General features: G+C 32.1%; 1 protein-coding gene across 2 annotated transcripts in view; it reads left to right on the top strand.

The window, feature by feature from the left end:
* The first annotated feature begins 24 nt into the window (after window positions 1–24).
* LOC129218123 (lysosomal-associated transmembrane protein 4A-like) overlaps window positions 25–15,277 on the top strand; it is a 54,999-nt gene continuing 39,746 nt past the window's right edge. Inside the window, exons 1-2 of one of the 2 annotated variants that reach the window (XM_054852332.1) lie at window positions 25–334; window positions 13,725–13,843. In XM_054852332.1, the coding sequence (XP_054708307.1) occupies window positions 13,745–13,843 (99 nt within the window). In that variant the 5' untranslated portion in view covers window positions 25–334; window positions 13,725–13,744. The remainder of the gene's footprint in view (window positions 335–13,724; window positions 13,844–15,277) is intronic. The other variant, XM_054852333.1, reaches the window with a different exon arrangement.

Raw genomic sequence — 15,277 nt, 5'->3', positions numbered from 1 at the left:
AAATATCGAGGACGTCTGAAACCACGCTAAAAGTTACTACAAAGGTTGCTAGAAAAATCGAGGAGTAGCAGACACTTCCAATTTAAAAATATTATTAATGTGAAGAAATTCTTCCTATGCCATTTTTAACTGTGACCAAGTTTAGTGCTCGTTCTGTCTTTATCCACATCTTTGATGTGAATAATTAGAATTTTTCAGTGATCACTAAAGTTGCCAAAACAGCTAGAAGCAAAACAATCTAGCAACTTAGTTCTAAATTAGTGGAAGGATTTTGTTGTTTTTTACGGTGTTGTTTTTTAAGTGTATGTGTGGTGATGATTTTGTGTTGATTGTGGTAGGTGAAAGGAACAACTTGTTAAAATTTTGCTACGTACAAGTCAAAATTTTTATTGCGCAATGTACATTTCATGCCATGATTTGAAATGTTATTTGTAATTCGTCTTGCATGTCTACGAAATTGATAATCCAGACCTTTACATCACATCTTTGTAGAACTTTCCTTATTGTTTTAGTTTTGCTTTGCACATCACCTTATTTTATTAGAAGAAATGAGTGCCGTTTTATTTTAAGTTATTTTTCTGCAATTCTAAATTTGGGTCTTATATCTTGCTCTTCCTATCAGGGTGTGCTTACGCTTTTGAAGTTTAGTTTTCGTTAACGTTTCCTTTTAAATGTGATGATGAAAGCTTTTTTTTTTCGTGAAAACTGGAGTCTGTACAGTCAAATTTTATTAGGGTTGGCTGAAAATGATGTCTGTAATGCTATAAATTGAATGTTATATTGCGTGTCAGACTACAATAATAAATGCCTGATGTTGCCTCCCATAACATTGTTTTCTGATGGTGTTTAAAATGAATAAAGTAATGTGGCTAATCACAGGGGTGCCCGTCCCCAGGCAAGGACTACTCATTTGACCATCCTAGGCCCTGGCCTAGGGGGCAAGTTGAAAGCAGCGCATATCACGGAGGGAAAAAAATAATACATCACTTGTTAAAAAAAAAATCTGGAATGCAGTGTCCTAGTATATGGAGTAGAAAATTTCAATTAGAATCAATAGTAACCTGTTTGCTGAGTAGAAAAATAGCTATTCGAGGGAGGGAGGGGCGTAATGTTTAAGTCAAAAGTCCCGTTTTTGGTTGAAGCAGATAATTTTAAATATCTTTTATTTGAACAATAATTTCTTCAAAATAAAGTCAAAGTAAAAAACTTACTGGAGGTATATCATACACAGGAAAATGAGAAAAAGCCACGTTGTAGAAAATTTTCAGCTGCAAAACTTGATTATGAAATAATGCATGCTGTGTGTAACTGAGTATGATATTATAACAAACCAAAACAAATAACATTACTGAAAAAAATTTTTGAAAGTGTTTCATATTTAGAAAAATTCAGAGCTATTGAAATTTCTGAAAAAAATTTAACTTGTATCAAAACTTTTGAAGTATCACATTTTTGTAACTGATTTGTTTCATAAATTGTAATTTTAAATTAATCTGTTAAAAGGATTTGTTTGATGCCATGTAATTTACAATGCAACAGAAAGCAAAAAACAGTGGCCACATTTAGAGATGTACCGAATGAAGATAATACTTTTTTATTTTGGGAAATGTAAATGCGTCTCCCATTTAACACTATAAATTTATCAACATTAAATACTATGGATTACACTAAGGATTTGTTTGATGCCATGTAATTTACAATGCAATACAAAGCAAAAAACAGTGGCCACATTTAGAGATGCACTAAATAAAGATAATACTTTTCTATTTTTGGGGGAGGGGGAATTTAAATGCATCTCCCATTTAACACTATAAATGTATCAATATTAAATACTATAATTATTAGTTTAAATTAAATAAAGCGTGAAATGAATCATTCCAAAAGCAAAAATAATAGTAATAATAAAATAGTAAATGTCTAATATGGTTTATGTTTGTTTGAAATTTTACATTAAATGGATAACTAACTACTTTCCTGATGAATGATTTAATAAAATTGTAATCGTGGTGACATGTTACATCATAAATAAAGAATCATGCATGAATTTACCTTATGTACAAATACAAACCTAAATTGCTTAAATTATCGTTACAAATTACAATTTATTCAAGCGACTTTCTGCTATCTTAGCCTCTTCAGTAACTGATAAGTAATTTTATCATTAAAATCGAAGAATAAAATTCAAACATTGTCAGATATTTTATTTTTTTGTCCTTGAATGCAAATAATTATTAAACTTAATTAATATGATTCATTTTAATTAGGTTGAACTTAAACTATTTCGTATGGTGTAAAACTGGTTTCGAACTTGTGTTAGAGGGTTGCAGCTAATGAACCCAAAGGCTTAATGGCAGGCAGCAAACATAACAATAACCATAACCAAAATACTTTTTAGGGAGGAGATACTGGACATCATAATCAATATATATCACAAATAGAAGACGAAAGATATTTTTCCGAAAAATATGCCATGTGTTTAATGGAACAAAGTAGATTGTCAGCTTGCAACCATCGAAAACAATATCCACCTCAAACTCTGTCCTGCTGAATTTCAACAAATTCACGTAATGCATTTGAATTTTGGAAGTTTGCCTTATAGTCCATAAAATATAGTATTCATTAGTAGACAGCTATTGTAACCAAAATTGATTTTCTCAAAAACTTTCTCTTGAAGTATCTTCTTAGAAATTGAAATACTGCAGATGTCAAACATTTTCATTTTTAAACTGCATGTTTGTTAATGTTAAATAGTAATGAATTGACTATAGATTAATTACTACTAAACACAATGAAGTAATTTTTCCTGGTTACTGTGTCATATTTATACGAGTTTGAAATAATAAGGTTAAAAATATTATTTTAAAAAAAATTTAAATGCTGCAATTTTTAAATTTAACATTAACAAAAAATTTTTTAGTGTGTTGCTTTTTTGTTTTGGTATTTGCTTTGTGTTTCAACCATTAAAATGATTATTTTTAGTTGGAGGAAACAACCCTATTACTAGACAGAACCTCTTGTTTTAGGGGCATCGTTGCTTAATAGGGATTCATGTTTCAAGTGGTTCTTGTCTAAGATGACCATTTAATTTTCCCCTCAGAACAGGATATTTACCAATTTTGGGTATCTACACAGGCATATTTAAAAAAGGGGAAAAAAAAAAATGATTTGATTTGAATACACACATTGAGGTCTTTAGCTGTTCTCAGTGGAGAAGCTTTATACCTCCAATAATCCACAACATTATTCCAAATTTCGAAGTGACTTTGTTTTGATTTGATTTATGATAACACACATTGAGGTATATAACTATTCTCATCAGAGAAGCTTTTACCTCTAATAATCCACAATCTTTTTCCATATTTTATTTCCAGGACAATACACATGAAAGATATACATTACATAGGAAGGAAAGAACACCCAGGGCTAAAAGTGGAAATCGAACCCGTGCCTCTTTGCTTACAAAGCAGTTGGCGAAACCACACAGCCACCGAGGCCCCTAAAGTGGCTTTTTATGTAGTTTGTGACAGAAGAAAACAAAACGCATAAAAGAGAAGAATTTATGCAATTTTTTAACGCACAAATTTGCTTGAGTACATTTGGTCTGATTTTAAATAAAGAAGAAAATCTTGACAGAATTTCATGCAATTTACTTTTAAATTCGTAGGTGGTGTGGGGCACTTGTAACAGCTTACCAGAAGAAGCAGTAATAAGTAAGGGTAAATAGCTTTAACGTGGCCATTGATCTTCATTGGGGACTAATAATCCGAATGAAACCGACCTAGCTGGGCGCTGTTCCTGGTCGTCACAATAGTATTTGCATATGAAATCAGCATTGCATGAAGAACAGCGATTTACAACCATGTTTTTCCGCTTGCCCAGAAATTAGTCAGAAGCAAAAATATCCTTTCTATGAGTGCATTAGCTCCCGGGCAAATATGAAATATACTAAAGGATGCATGATTTAGTTTATTGATATGAAAATGCTTAAACAGCTCCATTCAGTGACTTTTCATTGAAGTATTCAGTGTTTTGTTCTGTCAATTATGTGCAGGGACAACCGGACAGAATGTCTGAAAATGAGACGGTGCTGTTCAAAATGGGACAAATAATTATCATGCCATTGTTGGTCTCAACATTTAGAACACAGTTTCTAATGATGACTGTTTCTAAAAAAATAAAAAAAATAAGTGACTTTAAACAATTGATAAAAAAGGTGAAATGAAGGGACACAGAGTTTGCTCTCCATTCGATCTCTCTATAGCCTTTATTGTTTGTTTTGTGAATTCCCCGGAAAAAGTGACTATGTTTTAGAATGCAGGTTTGAGGTAAATGTACAATAAACAGATATGATATGGTGTAAAAATTCCTTTGGTGGAGCTGAGCCAGTCTGAAATATTCTGGAAGAGGGGGAAGGGGTAGCCACAGCTTCTCCAGCTCCCATGATTCCTATTCCCTTACATAAAACCACTTTCTTTTGAGAAAATTCAAGGGCCTCCAATTTCATACACCAACTAGTTTTTGATTGTGCGACAGCCCTGTTACTCTCTTTCAGTGGATGTCTGAAGTCAGGTGGTTGTCTACTCCCTCATATAGTTCTACCCCCATAACTGAAGCTCTGTGCATGCCAATCCATTTTCCTTAATATGATTCCTTTCTTTGTTTCAAGTCTCGATATTTCGTTCCCCAGCTTTGTTAATGGCACCCCTTATTTCTGTTACTAAAGCAGTAGGAGTTGTATCTAAAGACGTAACATGCCTCATAAAAATTCATTTACATCAGGGGCGGCAAATAGGGGGGTCAAGAGGGGGCGGTCGCACCCCCAAATTTTTTGAGCAGAATGATAGAAAATGGGTGAATTCAATTTATGTAAGTCAGAAATCAACTTTCATTAAAGGGAATCTCGCTGGTTCTTAGCAACTATTTGATGAAACTCAACACATTCTCAGACTAGAAAAAATGTTTTTCGTTATTTGGATGATGACTTTATTTTCGGCTTTTTTAGAACATAGAAAACTGATAGAGAACAATGGTTAATTTTAACTAAAGAAGACATTCCCTCAGGCTAAATATTTCACACTTGTGTGCCCAGTGTAACGATGGTATGTCCAATGTGAGAGGCTCGTGAAAAGTGGTGTGACTGCAGGTTTTCACAAGAAAATTCTTTGATATTTTACATTCCCTTTTACGCTTATTTTTTAAGTGTATATTTATTTTATGAGTGTTCATCGCTTTCTTCTGCTAGAAACACGTTTCAGCTGCTCAATACATTATAATGCTTTCATAGAAACTTCTTAAAAATGCATGCGATTATTGAATAAAGAAAAGACATCAACCAAATACCTTTTATGGGGATCTATAATTATGCAATCGCGGAGTGACACATGATAATCTTCAAGCGTTAAAACTATAAAAACATTTATCTATAACTTTAAAGCAGTGATTTGACGACTGGAAGAATTATTGCAAAACGATTCTTTCAATGGTGAAAAAGCTCATGCCCTTTAGCATGTATGACTTTGTTTGAATTTTTATCCAATTTGTTTGCATCGGGAAAGGGTTTTTGAAAAATGCTTTACTCTATCAAAATCTATATCTTCAATCCGCTAACTCGACTATTCAAACCGCAGTTCAATCTACAATTGATATGTGCACCATACTACCGCAGTTCAATCTACAATTGAAACTGAAAATAGATTTTTTATAGATGTATATTTCAACCAATCGCAAAATTTTTCAAAAAAATTCTTCCTCTGAGCCAATTTTAAAAAAGGCGCAAAAAAAAAAAAAAAAAAAAAAAAAAAAAAAAAACACATGATGATGTGAAGTCAAACATTGATTTTTGAATATTTTGCATGAAGTAATAGATTCAGTTTCGAATGAAATTAACACAAGATTTGATGATAATTATTTTTCTGTATGGTTGGCTGGGATTATGGTTATTTGGATTATATTTTGAAAACGAAAAATAAAATGTTTCAACTGTGAGAAAAAATTTTAGCATTAGGCGAAAAAATTACAAGCAATATACTGGCAGAATGGTTTTCACATCCAGAGAATGCAGTTTCGTCCTTGTTATGGACTCATCAGTCTGGAATAGTGAATAAAAGAGCTGGAGGCAGATGATATCTCATTTAAGCTGAGAGCGCCGACATGACTAGATTATTCAATCATGAAAAGTTTAAGCCCCTCACAGTTTTTGAAGTAGCCTGGGTGATTTTGAAGAGTAAGATATAAAAAGTGTTTTCATACATAACTTTGTGTTACTTCAATTATTTTTTAACTATTGCAATCAGCTCAGCTAGTAGAGAAAGATTTTTTTTATGTCTCAGGAGGTTAGAGAAATATTTTGGAAGCACAAGGGGGGGGGGGGGGGGGAACCTTTTCCATTTAGCTGAACTGGCAAAACAGCACGACATTGGGCACATATAGATTAGTAACACGATTCCCTGCTCTTCCGAATTCCAAAAATCATGCATTATAACTTTTCCAAAAGGAATAAAAACTTTAGTAGCGAGATGTTTTGTATGATAACTTTTTAGTCAATGAATCAAAATTTTAATTGTTTCTAAACATTAATTTTATTCATGTTAAACCAATTTTATGACAACTTCTTGTTAGCTAATGTGTGTTTGGTTTCGCTTTGGGGTTATACATATTTAAGAAACTCGACCCCCCCAAATGAAATAGTGAAATGCCGCACCTGATTTACATGAAACGTTTTTTTTTTAGACTTTTTTCTAGATCCATATTTTCTCATTCTTTCTGATGCTGTTTTCCCCACTTTGATAACATTCATAAGTCAACAACTGTTCAAGGCTTTTCTCAAATCAAATCTAACCCAACAGTTGACACTAAAAAGACACAAGCTATTATACAGCTTGAGAATTTTGTATTTTCCAGGGAGGAGGTTCTATTTCATTTGAAAAAGATTAAAGCAACTAAAGCTCCGGGACCAGATAATATTTATCCAAAAATTTTAGTTGAATGTGCAGAGGAATTAGTGGATGTTATTTGAAATATTTTCAATGCTTCTTTTAAATCTGGGACAGTGCCAGAGGGCTGAAAGTTGGCTAACATAATGCCGCTCTTCAAGAAAGGGTCTAAAGGTAATGCAGGGAATTATAGACCTTTGAGTCCGACTTCAGTGATTTGTAAGATTTTCGAAACTTTGTTCAAAATTAAGATCATGAATTTCTTAGAGAGTAATAGTCTGTTGACTAATTTTCAGCATGGGTTCAGGAAAAATAAATCATGTGCTACTAATTTATTGCATTTCTCCGACAAGGTTACCTAAGCTTTAGATAACAAAAAGTGTGTGGATATTGTTTATATTGATTTTCAAAAAACTTTTGACAAGGTACCGCATGTTGCTCTTCTCAGCAAACTAGCTGATATAGGAGTAAGAGGAAAACTTTACTTTGGACTAAAAATTGGCTCACTGGAAGGAAGCAAAGAGTAGTTGTGAGGGGGAAATCATTCTAAATGGAGTGATTTTTTAAGCGGGGTTCCTCGGGGATCAGTTTTAGGGCCTCTTTTGTTTATTATTTTTATGAATGAAATCAATGAAAATATTTCTGGAAGCATGAATTGTTTTGCTGATGATGTAAAAGTTATAAGGATTGTCAAAAATGAAGAACAAGTAAAAGCTTCAAGACGATTTAGATCATATTACTAAGTGGGCGGATAAATGAGGTATGGTAGTTAATGTGTTGGGAAATGTCAAGTGCTACAATTAGGTCATGGAAATAAGCATACAAGTTATAGTTTACAGGGTTCAGTCATTAGTCAGGCAGAAAATTTTATGGTTCTGGGTATCTTAATAAATCAGGACTTCAAGTTTAGTCAACAGTGCAGCATTGCAAGTAACAAAGCCAACAGAATGCTTGAGTTTATCAATAGATCTATTTCAAACAAATCGAAGAAGTTTCTTCTGCCTTTATATAGGAGTTTAGTAAGACCTCATTTGAAGTATGCTGTTCAGTTTTGGTCGCCTTATCTGAAGAAAGATATTTCTGTTTTGGGAAGGGTTCAAAGAATGGTAACTAGAGTAGTAAGGGGACTTTCAGATTTAGATTATGATACCAGACTTAATAGGCTAAATATGTATATCCTGGAGCAAAGGAGAGTCAGAGCGGACGTGATTCTTTTATTTAAATTTATCAAAATGAAAGATGTTGATGGTTTAAATATTTGCATGGAAAGCAGGATGAGGAGTCATTGTTTTAAGCTATTTAAATATCAGGCTAACTTGGTAATCAGGAAAAACTACTACTTTAGTAGGGTGGTGGGCACTTGGAACAGCTTACCGGAATAGGCGGTAATGAGCAGGGGGGTGGATAGCTTTTAGAGGGCCATTGATCTTCATTGGAGACTGGTAATTGACTAGGACCAGCCTAGCTGGGCCCAGAGCCTGTTGCTGGTTGTCACATTTGTATTTATAAATTAACATTTTTGCTTACATATCCTCTCAAATAGGAGTCTCGTCAAACTTTTTGTCAAAGGATTTCAATGCCTGTCGCCTATGTTAATTTTTCAACTGTCGCTGTTTTTGAAGCCAAAGACTGTACTATTTATTCTTTCTTGGTTGTCAAAATATCGCCATTAACCCATTCCATGACCAGCCCGAAACCCCTTACGCGCATGCCGCAGATAACGAATGGAGTTGCTTTTTGCTACGTTGTAACAGCACTTTTCTCCCGATTTTGCTATCAGGATTTTAATGTTGTTTTTGCTGTTGAGCTTGCATTCGAAAATCGCTTCGCTTTATTAATTTTTAGGTACTAGATTAAGTATTGCAATAAAATACGAGGTTGCTAATATGTGCTAAAATATTCATTAAATTTAGACATCAAATAACGGGAAAATAATAAACAATAGAGGATAGGACGAAAAGCAATTATTTTTATAACACTAATTATTTTATTGATTTATTTTTCTTTTTGCTTTTATCTCAGTATATCATTTTTTTTTCCTTTTTATACACTTAAGAAATCAAAGCTGTTAAATGTATGAAAATCTATCTTTCAAAAGGACGAAATAAAACATTCTTCAAACAATTGACTGATTGATCCAACCTGTGAGCATGGAAATTGAATGGACAAAAACGCTTTAACTGTGGGAATGATTTTCTTAGAGGATAAAAAGCAATCTTCGGTTCCTTTTGATACATTTTGACCCATCAAAACCACCAATAAACACAGAACCGGTCGGTTCTTTTATGGTAACTGATGATTTTTAAATCCCTTCTGAGTGTCCAGATATCAGTTGCTCAAGCGTGGGAAGTATTTTAAAGATAAATGATTACAAAAGATCAAAACTTGCGGCTAATCCCCTATTTCCCTAAAGGATACTTTTGTGCATGCAACTAAAAGCCCCCAGCTGAGAGAGGAATAACAGAGACTGCTTGGGCGGATTCCCTAAGGAGATGTCCCCCTTGGTGTCTTGCGGTCAACCCTTCCACATTATTTTCTTACAACAAAACAGTTTGAATCAGAAAGGAATTTCAAAGCAAGCTTTACTGCTTGAATTTGAGAACATGTCTTCAGAAGAAAAAAAAAGAAAATCTTGTTTGAAATCGAGTCGAATTGTTTTTCTTATTTTAAAACATATTTGGATAAATTTATTTAGTTTCATAGGATTATTTACTAATTAAGGCAACTTGATTATTGAAAAGAAACCAAATATTTTATTTCTATTTTTAAAATCTCATAAAAGAAGGTGCAATCAAAACATTGGAGCTATTTTAAAAGAATAAATAAAATCTGAAAAAGAAAGGGAGAAAAAGTGTTTCGTTTCGAATGAGTAAAGCGAAAAGAACTCAAGATATTATCATTTCTTTTGTACTGTAGTATATATATATATTTTTTTTCATGGCCAACTATTACGTATAGTCAATGCAGTCGTCATAATTTTTGTTTGTGAAATTAAAAATATTCAAAACCGTATCACTAAAAATCCATCAAAGGATGCCGCGAATATAAAAAGTTATAACTTAAGTTTGAAAATATTATTTAAAAATAAATAAACAAAAAAATAGTAATAATAAAAGTATACAAATAAATAAAAAGCGTAGTAAACACATTATAATTTTAAAAAAACATACTCGTACAAAATTAAGATATGTAAGAGAATTTAAAAGAATATTATTGCATAAAGCAAATTATAAAATTTGAGGATTATGAAACATTTAGTTAAGGACGCTTGTGTAAGACGGTGGATCTTTGATAACAAGAAAAAAATATTTCCGTTTCTTTGCTTTATTCAAGCATAGAAATATTGGTAAAATGAGTAAGGAAACATTTCCACACTTGTTCATTATGAGTTCAAATGCCAGAATGCTAAGAAACAAAGTTTCCACGAAAAGATAAAAATGTATTGCCTGAATATTTAAAGCATTATACGTGTCCCATCCAAGAATACTTGAAAAGTTAATATGTTAGTAAAATAAAATAAATTACAACAACAGTTTCTTGAAATACTATAAGTTATATCCCTTTTGACTAAGGAAAAGAGCTTGATTACCACTCCCCTAAAAGCACCAGAACCCAACAGAGAAGCGCATTAACAGGGTTCTGCCCCTGGAAGGATCGCCGACACATATTAGGCCGAAGCAAAAACTTCAAGAAACGCCGTGCCGACACAGGTTCGTCGAAGGCAGTTAGGAACCATTTTCTTGCGACGAGCCTGAATCGGTCGGGGCAGTATTAACACAAACAGCGCGGCCGATCCTATATGGGCCGGGGCAAGGAATGGGTTAAAGGAATCTTTAAAACTTTTGTTAGTGTGTGAAGCAATCTGCCTACTAAAGTATCCAAATCCTTATAGAGCACAAAAACTTCCTTTAATTTCCTTTTTGCACAATTTTATACAATTACCAAATTTTACTTATTTGAAAACATTTTGGATAAAAATTGTTAGTGTCATTTTATGGTCACCAAAAGTACCTCATCATTTAACAACAATAGCTCTTAGATGAAAGTTAATGACAAACTGTTTTCAATGTTGGGAGGGGGAGCCTTATCCGTGGTATCCCAAAATGATTACTGCAAATTTGATAACATTTTAAATCGCACCAAGAAGCCACAATAATTGAAATTATGAATATTGTTTTGAATTGGCCTCAAAATAACTAACACAAATACAAGGGAATAATGGGCAACTACATTTTTTAAAAGTTTTTATGCTTCAAAAGCCATATCGAAAAGGTTTTAGATCCTATGTTCAAAAAATAATTATAGCAATATTCTAAGTGTTTGTATATTATACATTCATTTCATATTAGCCTTGTTCAGAAATAATAATAAAAACTTCGGGTAAAAAAAATCAAGGTATATTTTGTAATTATTTAGTTAAAATTATACTAAATTGATTTTACTAAAGGATTTATTTTATATCTGCACTTTTTTACTTTTATGTTTTCAAAATATGTAATACATGCTATAATAAAGTTCCTGTATTAAACTTAAAATTTTTTGCCGAACAAGCGTTCTACTTAAAATCAAAATAAAATGAGAAGTTGATTGAAAGAAGAAAAAAGTAAACTTTTCCTTAAGATTATCTAAATTTATTTTCTATCTTTAATTTTAGAACACAAAGATCTCAATTTTATTGTTCTTTTTCTTTGGGATACATTGTATATTTATTTAATAGGATTCTTTTCTTTTAGAATGGTTTTATGTGATACAATAAAGAAAATAAGAGCTTTTTTTCTCCAGCAAATACTGATATAATTGTGCATAAAAGTAACATATGACTTATCCTTCAAAAACCCAGTGTTTGCTCAGGAAATAGCACTTTTGAATATTCTCAGATATCATTTAACATATCTTTTGTTAATTTTAATTTGCATTTATTTTCTCCTGAATATTCAATAAACTTTTCTTTTAATTAAAAAAAATAATTATGTACTAATGATGTATGTTTATTGCTGCTTTATTAAAGATGATTTATAAGTTAAAATCAATTTAATATATTATCTTGATCTTTAAACTTAGTTTTTCATTCTATGCACAAAACGACATAAAAAATGAAAAGTAGAAAAGTGGACAATTCTGCCCCATCTCCCCGTACTACTAGATGGTTTTATTCTTTACTAGTCAGTCAATGATATGCTCACTATCTGCTCGTTTCTTTTTCTTTTCGAAACTGAAACATGCAGAAACTTATTGGTGTGGCATTGTAAAAATAAAAATCAATGCACAATTAGAAGCGCAATGCTAAAGATGGAAAAAGGAGGGAGCTCTATAAAGTAGGAATTCTTGAGGGTCCGCTCAGCATTCAGCTGATAGAGAACCTTTGATTGTTCTGTCATTACATGTCCGGGACAATCGGTGAGGGGTTTTACGTTTTAACAATAAAACGATATGAAACATCAACTAGTGGAAAAGACCAACTATTGGTTTAAAAAATTAGTATAAATATATGTATGCATAATTTATAGCCTGTGTCACTCAGTAACAATGGACCTTTCATGAAGTGAAAGAATTTTTCAAATAGTTAAAATTATTATGATTCTCCGGAGATTACCTCGAACATATAAACATACAAAAAATGCACTCTCTCTTTATAATATTAGTATAGATTTTGTTGATGAATGAAATACTTTACTTTTGGAAATGTGCCAAGATCAAAAATGAATATGTACTTTGTGCAAATGTTTTTCTTATGTTTGAGATTTCAATTTGCAAGTTGTAATTACGAGGGTCGTTTGGAAAGTTAGTTCCATTTTGAAATAAAAAATTAACAAGTATGGATTGAGCAAAAAAATTTATTGCACATAACTCTACCACCCTTACGCTATTTTTCGACATTGCTCCTGTGATTTTCCAAGCATTTGTCATAGCGTGGTACAAGTTTTTGAAAACCTATTCGTAGATTGTTGCCGCCTGTGTAGCCAATCATGAGGACACTTACAGGGCTTTAAATGGGATGTTTTTGACCATCCTTTATACAGCCTGACACGGCTCCCAGTAACTTTCATTTGTCTCGGCATCTAAAGCCTTTCCTTGGGGGTCGGCAGTACAAAAGCGAAGATGAGCTCAAATAACATGTTACACCATAGTTAACTACACTGGCGGCAGCGTTCTGCAAAGAGGGTTTACTAAAGTTTGTATTACGCTATGGCGAGTGCCTGGAAAACCATAGGAGCTATGTCCAAAAATTCTGTGAAGGTGGTAGATTTTTGTGCAATAAATTTCTTTGCACTATCTGTGCTTGTTCTTTTTTTATTTCAAAATGGAACTTACTTTCGGAACGACTCTCGTATTTTAATATTTTGACAGCTGGAAGTGATACTTTGAATTAGCTCATTTTTCATTAAAAATTAATATATTTATTTATTTAATCATTTTTATTAGTACATATTTCGCCTATTTCATTTCTTTGCTAAGTTTGAGCCCGATTTGTTCTGAAAAAAAAAAAAAAAAGGACTTGCAAACTGCAAAATAGTTAATTTTCTATTACTAATTTTAAAAATAAATAAAATCTTGTTTTTCTGCTGTTATTTTATGTAGTACTTTTACTACCTTTAAACTACTTAGTTACCCTACCTTCTCATGGTGGTGAAGGGTTGAAAGGGAGGAGTGGGAATTAATAAACCTTGCTTGCTAGAAAACTACCTACTCAAAAAAACTTCTGCAACTAACATGTTTTTTACTAATAGTACTCATTACTGTTTAAAAAAGCTGGCAACCCTGGTAATTGAATGGCCTGTATATTTTTTGTAGGTTTGAAGAAAGTCATCTAAATGCATATGAAGACTGATTTCGGAAGTAGTGAAAATTTTTGCTGCTGTGGTTGTTTTCATGTTAGGACTGGAACAATAATATTAGGGGTCTGGCATTTAGTGAGTAGAATTTTTTGTGTGCATGTTTAATTGAAGCTAATCAGTTACTTGTGATATTTTATTTTTTCACAATTTATTATTAGTAGTTATGGTAATAAGGTATTTCATACTTTTACTTCATAAGTCAAAAGTTCTTTAAAGAAAAAAATTTGAATTAAAATAAAAACCTATTATAGCACATGACCCCCCTCCATGTATCACATTTATAATGAACAGAAATAAAAGATGAGTTGCTGCTATTGGCTAAGTTCACAGTGGCAGAAACGCCCGCGACATGTCGACATCGTCGCGGACAACAAAACTCTATTGCGCACAGTTCTGTCAGGGCTAAAAAATAAAAGTTGTCCTTAAAAAAAAAATAAAAAAATAGCTGAGGCACATGAACAAAGAGGTGATTTGTTCGCCCGCCCACAGTGGCATGTATAACCTAAAACAAAACAATCTTTTTAAAATTGTTTACTGAAAACGCAAATCTGAAATCAAAATAACACATATTACTGTGTACAAAAAAAGTCAGCACATTTCTGTGATGCAAGCGATAAATATCTAATAACATAGTGAATAATTTAGCTTGTTTGTTTCATCAAATCGTTAGCAGTAGTGTTGTTATAAAGTTCTCTGAAAATGCAGAGTAAAGACTTTTTCTTCCCGCTAATGACTTTAAAAAAATAGCATTTATCAGCAAATTGAAATTTGATCACTTCAAATAGGGTTACCAGCTTTAAAATTATCGCCATTTAATGTCTGGTGTTAAACTTTTTATTCATCTATTTTTTTCACGACTCCAAGTTTTCGGTGAATATGTCAGTGGTATTAATAACATTCACCAGGCGTACCTGTTAAATGGTTATTCTAAAATTATTTTACTTTAATAAACTTTTAATTTACAGCTTTTATACTTTTGGTGCTTTCATTTTGAAAAATGCAATCTGATTGTATCCAATATGAGAATCGAACTTTTACTCTTTTTTTTCAAGCTAACTTCGCTTTATATGGAAGCAAATAAATGAAAAGTAGATTAAAACCATAATTTCAAGATTTTAAAACGAAATCCCGTTTTTGTTTGAGTCAAAACATTTGAATGCTGAATAGATGGTTTAATTTTAGTTTTTGCTGCAACTTTGTCGATAGATATAAATGATATGTTTATCATAAGCCTCTAAAATGCAATTCTAAAATTCAAAAAAAAAAAAAAAAAAAAACTTTTACGAGCCATTTTTACACTTTTGGAGCCGTTACATTGCGAATTGCAATCTCTTTGCATCCGCTTTGAGAATCGGATTTTTCAAATTTTTGATGTTTAATACGCTTTGTTAAGAAGTAAACAAATAAATTCTCTTTTTATTTTTATTAAAATCATGAAATGTAGATGTTTTTAACAAAATTCTGAGATTTTTAAGAGTTTCAAAGAGTTAAATGCTCTACCATTGATTG

The sequence above is a fragment of the Uloborus diversus genome, chromosome 3 (assembly GCF_026930045.1).
Source record: "Uloborus diversus isolate 005 chromosome 3, Udiv.v.3.1, whole genome shotgun sequence".
Lineage (NCBI taxonomy): Eukaryota > Metazoa > Arthropoda > Arachnida > Araneae > Uloboridae > Uloborus > Uloborus diversus.
This window is presented reverse-complemented; position numbering and strand designations above follow the sequence as displayed.